Source organism: Canis lupus, chromosome X, assembly GCF_048164855.1.
Source record: "Canis lupus baileyi chromosome X, mCanLup2.hap1, whole genome shotgun sequence".
Classification (NCBI taxonomy): Eukaryota; Metazoa; Chordata; class Mammalia; order Carnivora; family Canidae; genus Canis; species Canis lupus.
Genome location: NC_132876.1, coordinates 32,408,933 through 32,428,418, shown reverse-complemented (window position 1 = coordinate 32,428,418; position 19,486 = coordinate 32,408,933). Strand labels below are relative to the sequence as shown.

The 19,486-nt window shown below is 42.2% G+C and overlaps 1 protein-coding gene across 2 annotated transcripts; it reads right to left on the bottom strand.

The window, feature by feature from the left end:
- Positions 1 to 799: 799 nt before the first annotated feature.
- Positions 800 to 18,955, bottom strand: NKRF (NFKB repressing factor). 2 transcript variants are annotated; one of them, XM_072818049.1, is made up of 3 exons: positions 18,258 to 18,955; positions 4,854 to 4,984; positions 800 to 3,779 (listed from the first exon to the last, which is right to left on the bottom strand). In XM_072818049.1, exons 1-3 carry the CDS (start codon positions 18,521 to 18,523, stop codon positions 1,822 to 1,824), a joined length of 2,355 nt encoding a protein of 784 aa, XP_072674150.1. In that variant the 5' UTR covers positions 18,524 to 18,955; the 3' UTR covers positions 800 to 1,821. The 2 variants fall into 2 exon arrangements, with proteins under 2 accessions (XP_072674150.1, XP_072674151.1); XM_072818050.1 differs by lacking the exon at positions 18,258 to 18,955 and adding an exon at positions 18,000 to 18,034.
- Between the last annotated feature and the right edge of the window lie 531 nt (positions 18,956 to 19,486).

The following is a 19,486-nucleotide window of genomic DNA, read 5'->3' as shown; positions in this document are numbered from 1 at the left end:
TTCACCCCCCCCCCAATCCGCAAAGCCACTCTTACTCAAGAGAACTGAAGAATGGCTGGCTTTTCTAACTCACTAATTGAACCACAGCTTCTCAAGGTTGGCCTGAGCTCTGTAGGTTTTAAAAAAAATCCTATAAAATCTATAAACTTTCTAGCTTATATTCCCTTTGCCACTATTAAAACATTATGTGCCAAAATAAAAGGCACACCTCATTTCTCTTCCTACCAACATCAGGAAATACCACGCACTGTAGGAAGAAAGGGAGTTAGGGAAAAGCAAATATCACACAGTTAATCACAATAGGTGACTAAAACTTAGAGATCCAGGTACAAAAGCCATTCCCTTTATATTTTTAAGATACTAATTTAACTACAACGGGCAGCTTCTTGATGCAAAATATAAAAGAGAGGGGAAAGGAAATTCCTGTTTATTGTGGGCCAATTACATGCCAAGTATGGTACTAAATGTTTACAGACACCGTAAACAACCTAATTGTTCTAGCATTTCATTGTTTAACTATCGATATTAATATTCACCTCTAAATACTAATCCTTGATCTATCTGAGATACAAAACCAAAATCATGTACAAGTACACAGCCTGAGATTTTGGCTGCAGCCAGCATGTTGGTCTATAGGAAAAACGTGATGGGTGACTGATTAGCTGTTCGGATCTCCTAAGTCATTATGTGCCTCCACATGTGCTCTGGTGTTGAAATATTTTGTGCAAACACCACTTCCCCTCTCCCAAGACCCAAAATGTCGCTACTAAGCTGCTGCCCAGAAATAAGCACACTGCCATTTTGATCAACGTCAGCTCCTTTTTATTCAGGAAGCATACACTAATTCTTTTTATACATTTTTTTTTACATTCCAGAAATAAGCGAAAATAGCAGTTTTAAATATGTTACAAAGTTGGCTTTTGGGGCTTAATAAGCTTTTTGAGAGAGGGACCAGCCAACTGACCTTTTTCATCAAAGCACCAATGTGTCTTCAGTCTTTTACCAAGCTCTGCCACAGCTGTGGCCGCCCTGATGTGCTGTACATCCACACCGCGTGAAAGCTATAACGGAGAGTTGCTGTGAGTCTCTCTGCAAGGCACCAAGAACAAACAGCTCCAGCTTCCTTTCTTCAGATTGAATCAAAGTTTTTGAAACTTTTCAACTGCTCTCTCAAGTAGTGCTCTCTCAGCATGAAGACTAGAATTTGTTAAAATTCATATATCACAAGATAACAGTAAATCACTTCCAATAGTCTGGAAACCACATGATAGAAGTTATAAATAAATGAACACTAAAATTACTTTAAGAAAGTTTTACATCATTTAGTCGGTAAGGACATTTACACATACAGCACAACTTACTGTTAAACATTCTTTAACTGGCTTCACACAAAGATGAAAATAGTAATACAAAATGATCTGACATTTTCAGTAAGTCTGGAATTAAGACTGTAGTTTTATTGTAGTCAATATCAACTTTACATATTGTTGCAGATGGCTGTGCTATGCCCTTTAAAATGGGAATTTCTTCCTCGGGGTGAAATTCCATTTGGATATGTGTTCTTCCTTTGTACAAACTACTAAAATCTGAGGGACACAGCAATATCAAAGACACAAACAGTAACTGCACAATTTCATCTGCTGGATTAAGCTAATACAAGTGGACAGAATTCTTCAGGTTCCAATATCTAATAAAGCACTATATGAAATGAACAAGGTGAAACATCTTAAGAATGAATATACTCTGCAACCAGGACATGTGGCATTTCTTTAATTCATAAATCTGCCTCATTGGGCATTTACAAAATAAATCAGTAAGAGCTCAATTTGCCTGAGGCATCACAAGCTCATAATGCCCCACTTGGCCTTCCTGTTTGAGCTGATCTAGTAGGTCTTCCTTCCGTCTTTTTCTACCTACCACCAGGTACCTATCGTGGCCTACCCCATGCGACTTACTCTTAAGACCATACTTCTGGGCAATCTGGTGTATCTGCTTCCGCTCATCATTAGTCAGCTCTGTAGAGAAAGTCAAATCTGTGTGGCTCTCTGAGCGGGCATAGTTTCTGATGATCTGTTCAATATCTCTCTTGGCGATTTTATTTACCCTCTCTACATCGAGACCAAGCCCCTCCCGCTTATGCTGCTCTTTGACAGAGATTGGCTCCCGAATGCCCTCACCAGATTTACCTAAACCACCACCCGTCCAGCCCATCTTTCTCAGCAGCTGATTTCCTATGTTATCTTCTTTGATCTGTTGTTTGTAAGCTTCCTCTGCTGAGCGGCCCTGAATTTCATTTCTGGAAATTACATCTTCAATAGCTCCTTTCTTCAAATTGTTAATGACAGTGGGCTGGGTCTTTTTGAGGGTTTTCACAGCCTCCCCAGCAGCTTCATACTTGACTGTTTTCTTCACTCCGACTGCTTCTGCGATAACTTCACTCTCTAGGATCACCTTGCATTTCCATCGGAGGCCTGTCATTCTTTCATAGACATACTCAACTGTCATTCGGTTAAACTGAGCTGTGTCATTCAGCGTGCACACCGGATTTGAAGAATTCTCATAAACAACGAGATCCTTTATATCTTTCTTCTTTCCGGATCCCCTGGGTGAAGAGCCTGTTTGGCATTGTGAGCTTTTGACGGAAGGGTAAGTGGGTTGTGTTTTTTGAAGGATTTTCAACGCCTCATCAGCAGCTGCGTGTTTACTTGTTTTTTTGGTTCCATAACCTTCAGCTAAGCAGTGATCTTGCAGAAACACTCGGCAACGCCATGTGCGATTTGGCATCATCTCATATTTGTATTCAACTGACATTTTGTTGTATGAGGCAGAATTGTTAAGGATACCAATTGCGTCATTTGCATTTTCGGTCAGGACAAAATTGGTCCAGTGTTTGGCGGAAGCATTAAAAATTGGCTGCCCAGAAGCATCTTTAGCCAGCACCACCAGCTCTTCCGGTGGTTTCAGAGCTGGAGGAAATTCGTATGTAGGCATGCCAATCTGACACACCACAAGGTCCTCTCCGATCGTGTGCTTGAATTTCCGTCGGACAACTCTAACTTCAATACGTTTCTGCAAGAGTTTTACAGCTAGCTCAGTAGCTCGATCCCTGGACCCATTCTTGCTGCCAGCATAACCTGTGGTTAAGTAGATATTTTGGCATCTAACTTCACACGCGTAACCATCTGTTAGAAGTTTTTTATTTTTGGGGATGTCAGCAGGAGGGATTTCTTTTAAAGGAGCATATATATACTCAGGGTTTGTCTTACATGCCTGAATACACCGAGTTAACATGTATGTATAATTAATCTTATCAGATCCAGAAGTCATCTCTGGATTAGAAAGATTCTTCCAGATAGTTGCTGTTAATTTTTCAATAAAATACTGCTTCTCAGCTACTACTGACTCAGGAAATGTCTGTGATGGTGAAGGCTCAGGAGCTGACTGAGAGTTTGCCTGCTGTGATGTGCTGCTTGGGGCAGGGTTCCCACTGTCAAAATACATGTTGGCTGTTACAGGCTGGTCTTTTGTGAAAATAAATCCTGATGAATCACAATACTGAGAATTCCCATCTTGTATACTGAAAGAGTCTTGAGTATAATCTTGGTAGATGTCTCTTGGCATGCTGGCAAAATGTGTTTGTTCATTTACCTCTTTTGTCTGAGGGCCATAAGGATCTTCCTGTCTTTCATCTTTTGAACTACTAGCTACAAAATGTACAGGCTCAAAACGAGGTCTCGCATGGAATTTGGAACCGGCTTGCTTTTTAGGAGGATTTTGACCTATAGAATGAGTGAAATTTACAATTCATTAAAAAGGGAATATTTAAAAAGAAGCAAACAGGAAAATAGTACCAACCATATTATTTGCAAGCTGCACTGTTGGTACAAGATATTTCCCATCACAAAAACTTCAGGTCATTAGGTGAAGGGACTCAAATATCAATGTAGGATTCCAGCATAAGAAGGGATGTTCCCTGTCCCACATGTAAGGGAAGAAACTCGACAAAAAACATGCCACTGAATCAAGTATGCTGGTCACCACCACACGTGACTGGCAGACGCTTCTGTATGTAATGAGTTAAAGCACAGGTGAAGTGTACTGAGAAAGAGGTTGTTCTAGTATCATCTCATACCACCCATGCTGGAAAGTGCCCTTCTTAAAAACTGCAAATGGACTAGATGGCTCTAATGCGAAAGAGATGATGGCCAGGGGCATTTATACAGCCTCTCTCTTTGTTTTCAGAGGTAAGTAACTTTGCATAGTCCTTTACATGGTTGTGACTAAAACTCAAATAAAAATTTAAAAAAATAATTATCAAAAGATCCCAAAGGTTTTCAACTTCAACATCTTAGTTCTGACCTATTCTGCACAAAAGGGTTGTTTGCTATATTTTATTTATAGAACAAATAGCAGCTGGAAACTAATGGTTTGTGGGGACTATCGAATTTAAAGCTATGGAAGACTCTCTGTTGAGGCCACACCAGACACTAGAGCTTCCTCCCTATAATGCTGCTCAGTAGAAAGCTGGTCCACCTTGGACGCATCCAAGAGGATTCAGTTACTTAGATGTTCAAATGATCAGAGTATAAGGTTGTTGTATTTAGAGGGAGGTTCCATGGCATGGACTTCAAGGATAGCATTATAGTGTGACTTCACTATTCCTAGTTTTCCATTCTATTTAGCACCCTCAAAAAAAAAAAACTGCACAGCACTAAAAGTTAGAACTCTTTTACATTTGTGTAACATCCAATGTTACCAATGTTATTTAAAATCATATATCACACTCATATCATTTTTTTTTTAAAAACATGTTTTCTCTTCAAATCCCACCTTCCAGAAACAAGTATACTCACCATCACATGTTGAGAGGTGACGTTTTTGGCCTTTGGAAGGTTTGGACAGCATCAGATCATATGACGGCATCTCCCCAATATCAATACCTTCAGCCATTTGGAGAATTTTTTCCATCAGGCGTGGGCTGTACCTATTTAAATTATATAATCTACAGTTAAAACAGGTAAGAATGCAGTTTTTATTTTTATTTATTTTTAAAGATTTTATTTATCCATGAGAGACAGAGACAGAGAGGCAGAGACACAGGCAGAGGGAGAAGCAGGCTCCATGTAGGGAGCCTGGCATGGGACTTGATCCCGGGTCTCCAGGATCACGCCCTGGGCTGAAGGCTGCAGCAATAAACCGCTGAGCCACCCGGCTGCCTCATGAATGCAGTTTTTAAAAAAGCTTCTAGATGAGCCAATCTTGTAATTGCTCCCACAGGACTTTATCAACAGAGTTATCTTGGCTATAAAACAGAAGAATTTGCCCTATAATACTTACCTATCAAATGAGTAGTTATGTTACTGTCATTAGAAGACATACAAACATAAAATAAAGAAATTTAAGTGAAGATCTTATCTTTAATTTGAATTAAAAGCATCCATATAAACTCAAGATTTTTCTATCAGATATGCATATTATATGCAAACAATTACATTTGTTTATTTACAAAAGTACTAAGAGTGTTAAGAGTGGCTGGGTTGTTAACAACCCAACTGTGGTCTCTATCATTTCCCACAAAAAGGAATCTGGGTCCTTAGAGAAATGGCTGATTCCAAGTCTGGGGCAGGAGATGTACAAGGTAAATCTGGGAGATATTTTTGCGTCTGGAAACAAGGAAGCTGTGAAAGATCTCATGGGTTGTGTCAAATGGACTCAGAAGCCAATCTGAACACACTCCTACTGGCCAAGCGAGCCAACTTGAGTAGCACTAAGAATAATAACCTGCAGTAGATTCAGACACATCAAATATGTTGACAATCTATTGGTTTGTATTGATACTTACAAACTCATTATTGGTCACTTTTGGAAGATAGTAGGGAATCAAGTCATTATTCCAAAAACAGGTATTATTAAAGGAAGAAAGCAAGCATTTATCTGCCATGTTCCTGTACAAATTGTACATCAGAACTAAGAGTTGATGAGAAAAACCTCATTAGCATTCCATTAGCATTGGAGCTAACAAAGGAAGGAATGATAGACTACGGCCACATTGCAACCCATAATAAAATAAATAATCATCAATGGCTGCTAAACCTACTAAGTTATAACATCATTAACAAAGAGAAAAGTCAACTAACAGGATGCTGGTACTGCCAGGCTTAGTAGAATGCCTGGCTGTTGCATTTCAATCCAAGATGTATGGACTTATACAACTTTGATTGCAAAGGGATAAGAGGCACAATTTAGAAGACCGCATTTACTGGCAGTTATAGCGAGATGACCTGGCATCTGTGTGCCTGATAGGTTCACACTCTGACAAGTAGAAAGGAAGAAGAATCCATGAGTTTTTTTAAATACTTGATATTCTTTTACTTATTCATAGACTTCAGAAGCAAAGGGTTGGGTTAACCACATATCCCAGTTCATGGCATATTGCCAACACTGGGCCCCTTTTTCTTTTATTTGCTTCCTCACTCACTCATGAACATTTATATCCACTCCCCACTGCTGCCCATCTCCATTCTAATATGCTTAGTGTTCAACTTTGTGTACAGATATCCTTGTTATTTCATTGCATTTTAAAATTATTCTTGAGGTGTACAATGTGATATATTGATTCATGTATACGTCATGAAATGACCATTTCTATTGCATTTTTAATTTATATAAAATATCTCGTTATAGGAAAAAAATAAACCTACTAGGTTAAAAGTCGATGGGGAAGAGAGAAAGAGACCCCCATAAACATGTTCAAGGTACAAAAGCAACTCAATAGAGGAAGGACATCTTTTTCAACAAATGGTGGTGGAGTAAGTGGGCATCCGTCAGCAACAAATGAACAAAACCTCAAACTCAACCTCCACCTCACTTCTCATCCAAAAATTCATTCAAAATGTTATCATGGACCTAAATGGAAAATGTAAAACTATAAAATTTCTTTAAAAACACAGGAGAAAAACTTCAGGATCTAGGGCTAGGCCAACAGTTCTCATACTTGACACCAAAAGCGTGATCCATTAAAGGAAAAATGGATAAAATGGACTTTATGAAAATTAAAAACTTCTGCTCTCAAAAGCCCCTGTGAAGAGGACAAAAAGGCAAGTTGCAGACTGGGAGAGATATTTGCAAACCATACACCTGACAAAAAAAAAAAACACAAAACAAAAGTAGTATGTCTCTCAAAATGCAACAGTAAAAAAATACATATATTAAAAGATGAACAGAACATTTAACCGAAGAGGACAAACATAATGCAAATTAGCACATGAAAAGATAGCCAACATCATTAACTACCAGAGAAATGTAATTTAAAACCACAACAAGATATCACTATGCACCCTTAGAATGGTTAAGGTAAAAAAGAGCAACTACATCAAATGCTGGCAAGGACACAAAGAAACTGGACCATTCATACACTGCTGGTGGAAATGGAAAATGGTATGGCTGCTCTGGATAACAACATGGAAGTGCCTTTTTTTATATGTTTTTTTTTTTATTGGAGTTCGATTTGCCAACATATAGCATATCACCCAGTGCTCATCCCGTCAAGTGCCCGTCATCCAGTCACCCCATCCCATAGCCCACCTCCCCTTCCACTACCCCTTGTTCGTTTCCCAGAGTTAGGAGTCTCTCATGTTTTGTCTCCTTCTCTGATATTTACCACTCATTTTCTCTCCTTTCCCCCTTAATCCCTTTCACTATTTTTTATATTCCCAAAATGAATGAGACCATATAATGTTTGTCCTTTTCTGACTGACTGACTTCACTCAGCATAATACTCTCCAGGTCCATCCACGTCAAAGCCAATGGTGGGTATTCATCGTTTCTAAAGGCTGAGTAATATTCCATTGTATACATAAACCACATCTTCTTTATCCATTCATCTTTCGATGGACACCGAGGCTCCTTCCACAGTTGGGCTATTGTGGACATTGTTGTTATAAACATTGGGGTGCAGGTGTCTCGGTTTTTCACTGCATCTGTATCTTTGGGGTAAATCCCCAGTAATGCAATTGCTGGGTCGTAGGGCAGTTCTATTTTTAACTCTTTGATGAACCTCCACACAGTTTTCCAGAGTGGCTGTACCAGTTCACATGGAAGTGTCTTATAAATTAAACATGCAATCACCACATGATGTAAGAACTGCACTTTTTGGGCCATTTATCTCAGAGAAATAAAAACTTATGTTCACACGATAACCTGCACAGGAATGTTCATTGCAGTTTTATTTGTAATAGCCCAAAACTACAATCAGCTCAGAAGTCCTTTAACAGGGGTGCCTGGGTGGCTCAGTTGCTTAAGCGTCTGCCTTTGGCTCAGGTCATGATCCCAGAGTCCTGGGATCGAGCCCCGCATCGGGCTCCCTACTCTGGGGGGAGCCTGCTTCTCTCTCCTCTGCCTCTCCTTGCTTGCTCACTCTCTCGGTCAAATAAATAAATAAAATCTTAAAAAAATAAAAGGGTGTGTGAGGGATTCCTTGTAGTACTGGAAACTGTTCAATATCTTGACTGTGTAATAAATTGCATTCAGGGACACCAGGGTGGCTCAGTGGTTGAGCGTCTGCCTTTGGCTTTAGGTCATGATCCCGGGGTCCTGGGATCAAGTCCCGCATCAGGCTCCTGGCAAGGAGCCTGCTTCTCCCTCTGCCTATGTCTCTGCCTCTTTCTATCTCTCATGAATAAATAAAATCTTTAAAATAAAATAACTACATTCAACTAAATTCACACACACACACAAATACTAATAAAACTGAGAGACTAAAATAAAACTGGGAGACTGAATAAAATCAATGGATTGTTAACAATGTCATTATCCTGGTTTTGATATAACACAATAATTTTGCAAAATGTTATTGGGGCAACTGGGTCGAGTGCAGGGCATCTCTTTGTATTATTTCCTACAGCTGCATGTGAATCTACAATTCACTCAATAGAAATTTCAATTAAAAAAGTTGATGAGAACTTTATAATCTTACTATCACTGAAAAATGAGACAAGCAGACATGTGTCCCCTTATAGGATATGACAAGAAACACAAAGCACTATCTATAAAGTACTGTCTTTCAAATAATTGAACTTGAACCTAATCAAGCCCTTTACTCCCAGAAATATGTTAAACATCACCATAAAAACATAGCCAGCCAAATCTACAATGAAGGGAACACTATGTGACAATCCAATTTCTTCATCAAATAGACAGCATGAAAATAAAAGGATAGGGGAATGGGGTTACAGATTAAAGGAGACAGATCAACCAAATACAACGCATGGACCTGGTCTGGATCATGAATCAAACAAACCAACTGTATAAATACAAACGAGGGGAACCTGGCTGGCTCCATTGGTAGAGCATGTGACTCTTGATCTTGGGGTTGTTAAAGTTCGAACCCTTGTGTAAAAATAAAATTCAAAAAATACACTTTGGGGATGCCTGAGTGGCTCAGCGGTTGAGCGTCTGCCTTTGGCTCAGGGCGTGATCCTGGGATCCAGGATCAAATCCCACATCGGGCTCCCTGCATGGAGCCTGCTTCTTTCTCTGCCTATGTCTCTTCCTCTCTCTCTGTGTCTCTTATGAATAAATAAATAAAAAATCTTTAAAAAAAAAACACTTTGAAACAAATGGAGAGGGATGCCTAGGTGGCTCAGTGGTTAAATGTCTGCCTTTGGCTCAGGAAGTGATCCTGGAGTCCCGGGATCGAGTCCCACATCGGGGTCCCTGATTGGAGCCTGCTTCTCCCTGTGCCTATGTCTCTGCCTCTCTCTCTGTGTGTCTCTCATGAATAAAAAAATAAAATATTTTAAAAACTGAAACAAATGGAGAAAACTGAACATGGAGTAGGCATTAGATGATTTTAAGAAATTAATGTTAATTTTGTTGAGTGAAATAATGGTATTATGACTTTATTTTTTAAGTAGGCTCCATAGCTAACATGGAGCCCAACATGGGGCTTGAACTCATGACCCTGAGATCAAGAACTGAGCTCTGAGCGGAGATTAAGAGTCAGACATTTAACTAACTGAGCCACCCAAGCACCCCTATTATGATTCTATTTTTTAAAAATTCTTATCTGTGGGGCACCTGGGTGGTTCAGTCGGTTAAACGTCCGACTCCTAATTTTGGCTCAGATCATGGTCTCAGGGTTGTGAGATGGGAGCCCAGCAAAGGGCTCCACACCCAGTGGAGCTTGCTTAAGATTCTCTCTTCCTGTCCCTCTGCCCCTCCCCCTGGTAAAAATTTTTTTAAAAAATTTCTTATCTGGTACGGATACATACTAAAGTATTTGCAGGTCAGGAATGGTGTCAAGATTTTCTTTACTATACTCCAAACTATCTCCCACAAAAAAACGGGGCACAACAGAAGAAATGAGAAGGGCAGCATGACAGACCTTGATATTGCTGAAGTTGAGTGATGGGTACATGGAGGTCCAATAAACTCTTATTTTTATGTGTTTGATTTTTTCCATAATAGAAAGCTTCAAAACATATCATTTTCATTTTTAAAAATTCTATTTATTTATTCACGAGAGAGAGAGAGAGAGAGAGAGAGGCAGAGACACAGGCAGAGGGAGAAACAGGCTCCATGCAGGGAGCCTAATGCAGGACTTGATCCCAAGACCCCAGGCACGACCTGAGCTGAAGGTAGATACTCATTGAGCCACCCAGGTGCTCCAAACATATAATTTTTTAAAGATTTATTTATTTATTCATGATAGACGGGGGGGGGGGGCAGAGACACAGGAGGAGGGAGAAGCAGGCTTCATGCAGGGAGTCCTACGCGGGACTCGATCCCGGGACTCCAGGATCGCGCCCTGGGCCAAAGGCAGGCGCCAAACTGCTGAACCACCCAGGGATCCCGAAACATATAATTTTTAAAAGGGCTCCTTATAAAGTAGATTGGCTGCTTGACAGAATATCATATAACTGCAGAGAAACAAACATACAAGCTCCAGTGAAGTTTTTGTTATCATGGGGACCTACTCACCCTTCCTACCTTGAGAGCTTTTCCTGGCCTATAACCAAAGAAAAGAGACTACTGGTGGCATTTGGGAAGAATGTTCTGAATGTGAAAAACTATCACACCTTTACATGAATAGGTTCTGAACTTGAAGGAAACATTTTCCACATTTGGCACAACTGGTTCCACACCCATCGGACATCTTTCCTTGCAAAGCAGAGAAGTCAAGACATGGTGGCCTTCACTGACAGATTAGATTAGCATGAGCTAGCTCAGTTGTAACCTGCACTTCCCACGGATAATTGCTCATATTGCGGCTGCTAACATCAGCTTTTAAATGCCAAGAGTAACTTTATTTTCATTTATTCTTTTTTTAAGATTTTATTTATTTATTCATGAGAGACAGAGAGAGAGAGAGGCAGGCAGAGACACAGGTTCCATGCAGGGATCCTGATGTGGGACTCGATCCGGGGACCATGGGATCACGCCCTGAGCCGAAGGCAGATGCTCAACTGCTGAGCCACCCAGGTGCCCCTATTTTCATTTATTCTTATCTAAACATCAGAAAGTATAGCCTTGGGGCAGCCCGGGTGGCTCAGCGGTTTAGCGCCTCCCTTCAGCCCAGGGTGTGATCCTGGAGTCCGGGATCGAGTCCCATGTCGGGCTCCCTGCATGGAGCCTGCTTCTCCCTCTGCCTGTGTCTCTGCCTCTCTCTCTCTGTCACTCATGAATAAATAAATTAAAAAAAAAAAAAAGAAAGTATAGCCTTAAAAAAAGAAGGTGGGGATCCCTGGGTGGCTCAGCAGTTTGGCGCCTGCCTTTGGCCCAGGGCGTGATCCTGGAGACCCGGGATCAGGTCCCATGTCGGGCTCCCTGCTTGGAGCCTGCTTCTCCCTCTGTGTGTGTCTCTCATGAATGAATAAATAAAATCTTTTTTAAAAAAAGAAAGTAAAACCTAAAACATTATACTTTCTATATATCACTTCCATTCAGATTTGGGAGTCCAATCTCTAAGGTATAGAATGAAAACAAAAGATTATGACAATAAAAGTCTATGCATCTTAACCTGGTAATGCCAATTTTTCTACTTGAATTGGTACTACACTCAAGCCACTCACCTTGAGTTCCAGTCAAAATTGTCCAGACTTCAATTCCAGCCTGATTCCAAATATGGCATACAACTGTAAATGGCATGTATGTCATACATAGAAGCGTGCATGAATGATGCATTTGGGGCTCATTCCATTCACTTTTCTCTCCAGTTTCTTCCAGCATCAGTGATGATTATACCTACTTACTCTTCCCTATTCATTACATCTGCCACAAAATTCAACATCACCCATGGGCTATAAAAATAAACCTTTGCGTAGGTTGTGAACACAGTCAGCTTCTCAGTCCTTTATTAGGAAGTCATAATACTGAGGAAACCCAACCAGCTCAAACAATAATGGAAAAGACTCTATAGTACCTAACTATTGACTATTCAGAGAACAATGTAAATATTAATCTAGAATCTTTAATAAGACCATTAGGATTTCATTCTCTCCTCTAAAATTCTTCAGAGAATAGCTATCCAAGAATAAAGAAGTGGTTCCACAAATTTTATATAAGCCAAGCCAGTAAAGCTTTTATTACTGTTTTCCATTATATATTTTTTGTAGATTTTATCTTTAAAAGATTTATTTAATGGGGACACCTGGGTGGCTCAGTCAGTTAAGCATCTGCCTTCAGTTCAAGTTATGATCTTGGAGTCCCAGGATCAAGCCCTGCATCAGGCTCCCTGCTCAGTGGGCAGTCTGCTTCTCCTTCTCTTTCTGTCCCTCCCACCACTCATGCGCTCTCTTGCTCTCTTTGAAATAAAGAAATAAAATATTTTTAAAAATAAAAATAAAAGCAGCCTCTACATGTGGGGGAAAAAAAGATTTATCTATTTGAAAAAGAGAGAGAGAGAGAGAGAGAACGAGAACACGAGCAGGTGGAGATGAGGGAGAGGGAGAGGGAAAGAAAATCCCAGGCAGACTCTGTGCTGAGCACGGAGCCTGATGCGGGGCTTGATCTTATGACCCTGAGGTCAGGACCTGACCAAAATCAAGAGTCAGATGCTCAACCAACTGCGCCACCCATGCTCATCTAAAGGTGTTACTTTAAAATCTATAGGACACCTGGGTAGTGCAGTTGGTTAAGCATCTGCCTTCAGCTCAGGTCATGATCCTGGGGTCCTGGGATTGAGCCCTGCATTGGGCTCCCTGTTCAGCAGGGAACTTGCTTCTCCTTCTCCTGCTCCCCCTGCTTGTGCTGTCAAGTAAATAAATAAAATCTTTAAAAAAAAGATAAAACCTACTATGAGGGGCACCTGGGTGGCACAGACAGTTAAGTGCCTGGCTCTTGATTTCAGCTCAGGTCCTGATCTCAGGGTTCTGAGATTGAGCCCCGCCTTGGGGCTCTGCGCTGAGTCTGCTTGAGATTCTCTCTTGCTCTCTCTCTCAAATAAACAAATAAATCTTTTTAAAAAGTAACATCTTTACTCCAGAAATTTTAGAGAACCCACCAAGAAAAGCACCTAGAAACCCAACCACTGATAACTTCATTAAAATTTTGGAGTTTACTTTTTATTCCTTGTTCTATGCTTTCCATTCCACCTCCCCCAAAAAACTCCTATGAGATCACCTATGTTGATTTGCAATCTGGCAGGATAGGGAGTTGTTCTTAATTTACTGTATAAGTTTTGTTCTATGCCATTACCACATGAGTTTTAATGGCTACACAGTATTTTACCTTATGGACAGACCATGATCCAATTTATCATTAAGGCAAATCTAATACAGTAATTTTACAATGCATGCATATTATATATTTAAGTTTAATTTACCCATTTGATCATAAATGCTTAAAAAACAAAATCAAAAAGCCTCAGCAGGTCTTTAGGGTTTTTAAAGATAGCTTATTATGTACTAAGCTTTTAAATCAGGATGTATTAAGCTTTTAAATCAGGATGCTATTCAACCGTCCCACCAAGCCTGACATACATAAAGATGATTTATAATGGACAAAGACATGTGACTTCATGAATCTTACATTCTTGAAAAAAGATAGGCACATACTTATGATCTACAAGGCACCTGTAATTTAACAAATATCTAGCAATGCTTCCAAAATTAAAAAAAAAATTTATTAAACTGCTCTCCTGGGTCCAAAAAAACGCTGAGGTTTGAAAACTAAACAAATCTAGATTTCCAAGTATAAATTTATTTATTTAAAACTATCAATAAGATTCTTAACATCATAAGTGAATAACACACAACCAGATAATTGATAAATCTTTTGAAAGCTCTCACACTTCTTTAGCTGGTGACTGATGCACACTACCTATGTGCAAAGTTAGTTTCACAACACGAACTCAACTGGCACCTACCTTACAAAAACCAGTCTCACAGCAACAAGGAAGAGACCATCAAGGCGGCAAACCTGGTTTCATTTTAAAATATAGATACACTATCTACAGTTTTTTTTTTAATTTTTATTTATTTATGATAGGCACACAGTGAGAGAGAGAGGCAGAGACATAGGCAGAGGGAGAAGCAGGCTCCATGCACCGGGAACCTGACGTGGGATTCGATCCTGGGTCTCCAGGATCGCGCCCTGGGCCAAAGGCAGGCGCTAAACCGCTGCGCCACCCAGGGATCCCTATCTACAGTTTTTAAGTAAAAATCATACAGTTCCATGGGACACCTGGGTGGCTCAGCGGTTGAGCTTCTGCCTTCGGCCCAGGGCCTGATCCCAGAATCCTGGTATCGAGTCCCACATCGGGCTTCCTGCATGGAGCCTGATTCTCTCTCTGCCTATGTCTCTGCCTCTCTCTGTGTGTCTCTCATGATTAAATAAGTAAAATCTTTAAAAAATTTGTACAATTCCCCAGCGTCCATATGAACAATTATGTAAGTGCTACAGATGCAATTGATTAGAAGACCGCACTAACTTTGTTTCAGAGGTAGAGTTTAGTGACTCATCAGTTGCATATAACACTCAGTGCTCATTACATCAAGGGCCCTCCTTAATGGCCATCACCCCGTTATCCCACTCCCTCACCCACCCGCACTAACCTTTCATTGGCCACAAGATATATCTTAGAAATTGCTAGCAAAAGAAATTCTTTTGACAGTTGTTTACTTTTATGAAACAGACAAAATAGTGAAGAGAAATAACTTCAGTTATTTGAGCTTCCTAGTTGCCTGGGCCTATGAGGGAAAAATGATCAAAAAGCAGATTGGAAAACACTGCAAATCAGTGGTTCTTGTGGTATAATCAATGGACCAGCATCTCCTAATCATCAGTATCACCAGGGAACTTGTTAGAAATGCAAACTCAGGGGTCCTACCTCAGACCTACTGAATCAGAAAGCCTGCGGTGGGGCTCCACAGTCTGTGCTTAACAAGCCTAATGGTTGATTCTGATGCTTAAGTTTGAGAACCACTGTTACAGAACTGAGATATTTGAGCTTGTTACATTTGTTACATGCAAATCGCCACTATTACCAAAGGAATGAAACAGTTTGCCTCCCTGTACATGTTGAGCTCCCCCTGGCTTGGTCTTATGATCAAGGAGTTTCCAAAGATATCCTTGACCTAAGAGTTAGTTCAGCCCCCACTAAAAAGAACACAAAAAGCCCTTCATTGGGGAAAAAAAGTGCTACTATTTACAACCTGTTCCAAAAATCAAGGGATGAACAACGAATTAACAATTTAAATTTAGAATGGGCTGTTGCACATGTATTCTGCAGTTCCCTTGAGAGAACAGTCTTCTGTCCCGGAAGAACAGACCAGAATATGAGCTGTGCCAACATCAACTTTAAGAAGTACTGGAAAATAGACTCTACCCACCTGAAGCTGACAGCTAACATAAAGTCTGACTAAGGTGGAAAGCTGCACTTGGTCCCTAGCTTCCAAGATTCTTTATTGCCCTTTCCCTTTCTCCTGTAACTATTATCAGATATAATGCAAACATTATTCTTCAGTAAAGCTATTTGATAATGTTGTGGCAATTCTTGCAGTGACAGAGCTGACTTAACTAAAATGTTACATGATATAATAATGTGTGCATGTGTGTGTATATTCATCATGTTACACACACACACTCTACACACAGATGTGCTTGGGTGAGTGCATATGCACACAAAATGTCCTGGATGCTTGAGCTTTTAACACCAACTATCTTTGGCCTGCTTTGTATTGCTTAATGCCCTAGTTTATGTAAAGGGCTGTTGTTCTTGGAATGAAATCCTGAGATAATAATGATGTGTCTTGTGTCAGTTACTTCCTTTCACTCCTGGTCCATCCTTCCCAAATATAGCAGTGGTGTCTCAGTGGAAAGGGCATCAGAGGACCTGAGTTCTAGCCCCGACTGTAGGATCTTGGAAAAGTCACTTAACTTCTTAACCTCCATTGATTTAGCTGTAAAAATGAGATACCATCTAATTCCCAAGATTGTCGTATTACGAGAGATACATAAATTAAAATATTTTATACATTATAAAGCTATATTCATCTGTTACCCCACACATATTTATTGAGTGGCCACTGTGTAGAAGACACTCTTCTGGGCCCTGAGGATAAAGGTGTGAACAAGACAGCAAAAACCTCTTCCCCAAAGGAGCTTAGACTCTTGTGAGAAGATTTATTATTAATACAATAGATAGTTCCCACATGTAAAAATTTTTTCAGGATTCAAATTTCCCTTGGCCTTCTGTGATATCACGGAGATGTATGATTATAGGATAAGGATACTTTTTTAACTGCAAAAACAATATTGTTAAGTGAAGGTCAATTAGATTTATCTGAATTGATTACTAACTGAGGCTTCCCCATTGTAACCAGTTCCTCCAGTGAAATCATCATTGTCTCTGGAGGCAGAAATTATACTAACCTAGAGAATATAGGAAAAAATAAACTTTGGTGATTAGAGCAGAATAAAGTATACACTGGATACTATGTTTAACAATTACAGGTAGAAGTAGACAATTCTATTTTTCTGAATCTGTTATGGTCATTCTTAGAACTGAATTGGCTGAATTTGATCTGATCATTTTCCAGAATTTCTCATCCTTCCTTTTTTTTTTTTTTTTTTTTTTTATTTTTATTTATTTATGATAGTCACAGAGAGAGAGAGAGAGAGGCAGAGACACAGACAGAGGGAGAAGCAGGCTCCATGCACCGGGAGCCCGACGTGGGATTCGATCCCAAGTCTCCAGGATCGCGCCCTGGGCCAAAGGCAGGCGCCAAACCGCTGCGCCACCCAGGGATCCCTCTCATCCTTCCTAATAAAAAATTCACGGTGAGGCAGGAGTGTCCAACAAAAGAAGCCTCTCAGTCTATCAAAGGAATGATTAGTCTAGGACTGATTTGGGGGTGCTACTTGGACAGAAGTCCAAGTAGCCTGTTTAAAAAAATGCGTTGGAACCATACTGCAGTCTCCATTGAATGCAAAGAGCTCTCAAAGAGGCCTGTTCAGAACGCGCACCAGGATCTAGGGAAGGGGGGAGGGAACGAACACAGACACACAGACACACACACACAGAGACAAACACACCTAAAACCTCACCCAGAGACCAAATATTAATCCTCCAGATCACATTTAAGGTGAAAGGAGGGCAATCCATTTTTAGAGTAAGATATATCCATCTCTTTGTTTGCGTCCAGGCACATTATGCGCAAATCTACAAGCGAGGCGGACCCTGCAGCTGAGAGACCTCATACAAACCGCCTCCCCAGGAGAAGACAGAAAAACCCCGCCGCCCGGGAGCTGGTGCTGTTTTATTTAATGGGGATAGAAAGAGGGAGTGGTCAGGAGGAGATCAGCAAGGTTCCCCTCGTCCACCGCCCTCCCCCCACCCCCCGCAGCCCGCGCAGACCCTCGAAGCCCGTACTGTCGAATATCTCTGCGGATACCGCATCCTTGGAAGGTCCTACGCAGGTCCGAGATTCTGCTATTCGTCATTTCCCACGCCCTCCAAAACCAGCGCCACAATGACCACCCCTCAACAATCCTCTTACAGGTGCTGCTTTATCTCCATCCCTGCTCCTAGAGGAGCTGCTCCCGTGATCCCCGCACCCTTCTTCTGGCTGTTATGTCATATCCTCTACCTCGCTTGGCTGATCGCCCCAAACCAACACTGAACCCTCTGGTGTCCTCCAGCACCTCCAAATCTCTAGCCTCTAACCCCTCGTCCGTATCCTGCCCCCGTCTCTATCCCGACCCCCATCATCGAACCCCTTACCCCGTCCCTAACCGGACCCTCACACCTTCCTCACCTGCAGCCCAGGAAAACGTGGTTGGTCCAGGCGGCGGAGAGCGCGAGGAGCTGGTCCAGGGCAGCCCCGGGATAGCTGTGCAGGTGCCGACAGATGAAGCTGCGCCGCAGAGCCCACTGCCAGTCACTTTCGTGGCTATAGCGCCACTGCTCCAGCACTGGCTCGGGCGGGGGCGGCGGGAGGGGCGGCAACGGCGGCGGCGGGAGGGGGGGCAGCGGCGGCGGCGACAGGAAGTCGCCCCCCAACAGCAGACGTCCGCCAGCCATCTTCTCCGCCCCCAAGCAGGGACCCCAAGGAAGAAGCCGGCTACCCACCAGGAGCGAGCGGGAACGGGGGTCGGTGGGAGGGGCCGGGTGAGGAGGGGCGCTCCTAGGCGCGAAGACCAACTCTCAGGGGACTGGAGTGTGTGCGGGGGGGGGGGGGCGACCGTTAAAAGGAAAAGGCGAGCACGAGCTCACGTCCCGACGCCGGGGCTCACGCCGGCAGCACTCCTCCAACTCGTGGAGGCGCAGGAGAGCGCCCGCCGCAGTCACACGCGCGCCGGGGAGGCCAGGCCCGGCCCGGTGCTCCGCACTTCCAGCGACCCGCAGACCCACACACTGCGCGGCGACCGGGGGAGCCACCAGCACGCGCTGCTCCCCCTCCTCTAGGCTCTAGCCTACCTACCCGCGTGCCGCCCCGAGGTTGTGAGGCCAGTGCGCGTGCGCCGCGGCTGTTCCCTAACTTCGAAATTCCGTCGCCAAATCTCGCGCGAGGTAGATTTTCCCCTCCTGTGACGACTAACGGCCTTTGACGCACTACGGTGACAAGCGGAGGGCGGGGACTTTGGGAAGGGAATTTTGGAAGGTTCTCTAAGGTTCGGGAACAGGATTCCGTGAAATCCCTGGAAGGCGACCTCGGATGATTGTTGGCCCAACAGCTCGCCTGGCGCTTTTGCTGGGGTTTGAGCCGTGGGACAGTAGGACCGTGCCTTTTGGCGGGGGATGGGGGAGGGGTGGACACTTCGGTTTAGATTTTACACTTTTAAAAAAATGTCAGCTCCCTGAGGGGCTTTTTCTTCATAGTCCAGCTTAAAAACCTCTGCATCGTGAGCCATTAGCTTTGCATTTTATTGTGAAAACATAGGGAATATGTGACACTTGCAAAGAAAATCATCCACAGCGCCACTTCTCCAGTCAGCCACTTGCATCATCCATATGCCATTCCAATTGCTGGCAAATACAGGCACC

Bases quoted from the DNA above. Each gene is read 5' to 3' on its own strand.
- NKRF (XM_072818049.1), bottom strand. From the start codon at position 18,523: ATGGCTGGCGGACGTCTGCTGTTGGGGGGCGACTTCCTGTCGCCGCCG. The intron at 4,985-18,257 runs GTGAGGAAGGTG...TAATTTAAATAG, and splicing joins CACGTTTTCCTGGGCTGCAG to GTACAGCCCACGCCTGATGG. The intron at 3,780-4,853 runs GTGAGTATACTT...CTCATTCTATAG, and splicing joins TCACCTCTCAACATGTGATG to GTCAAAATCCTCCTAAAAAG.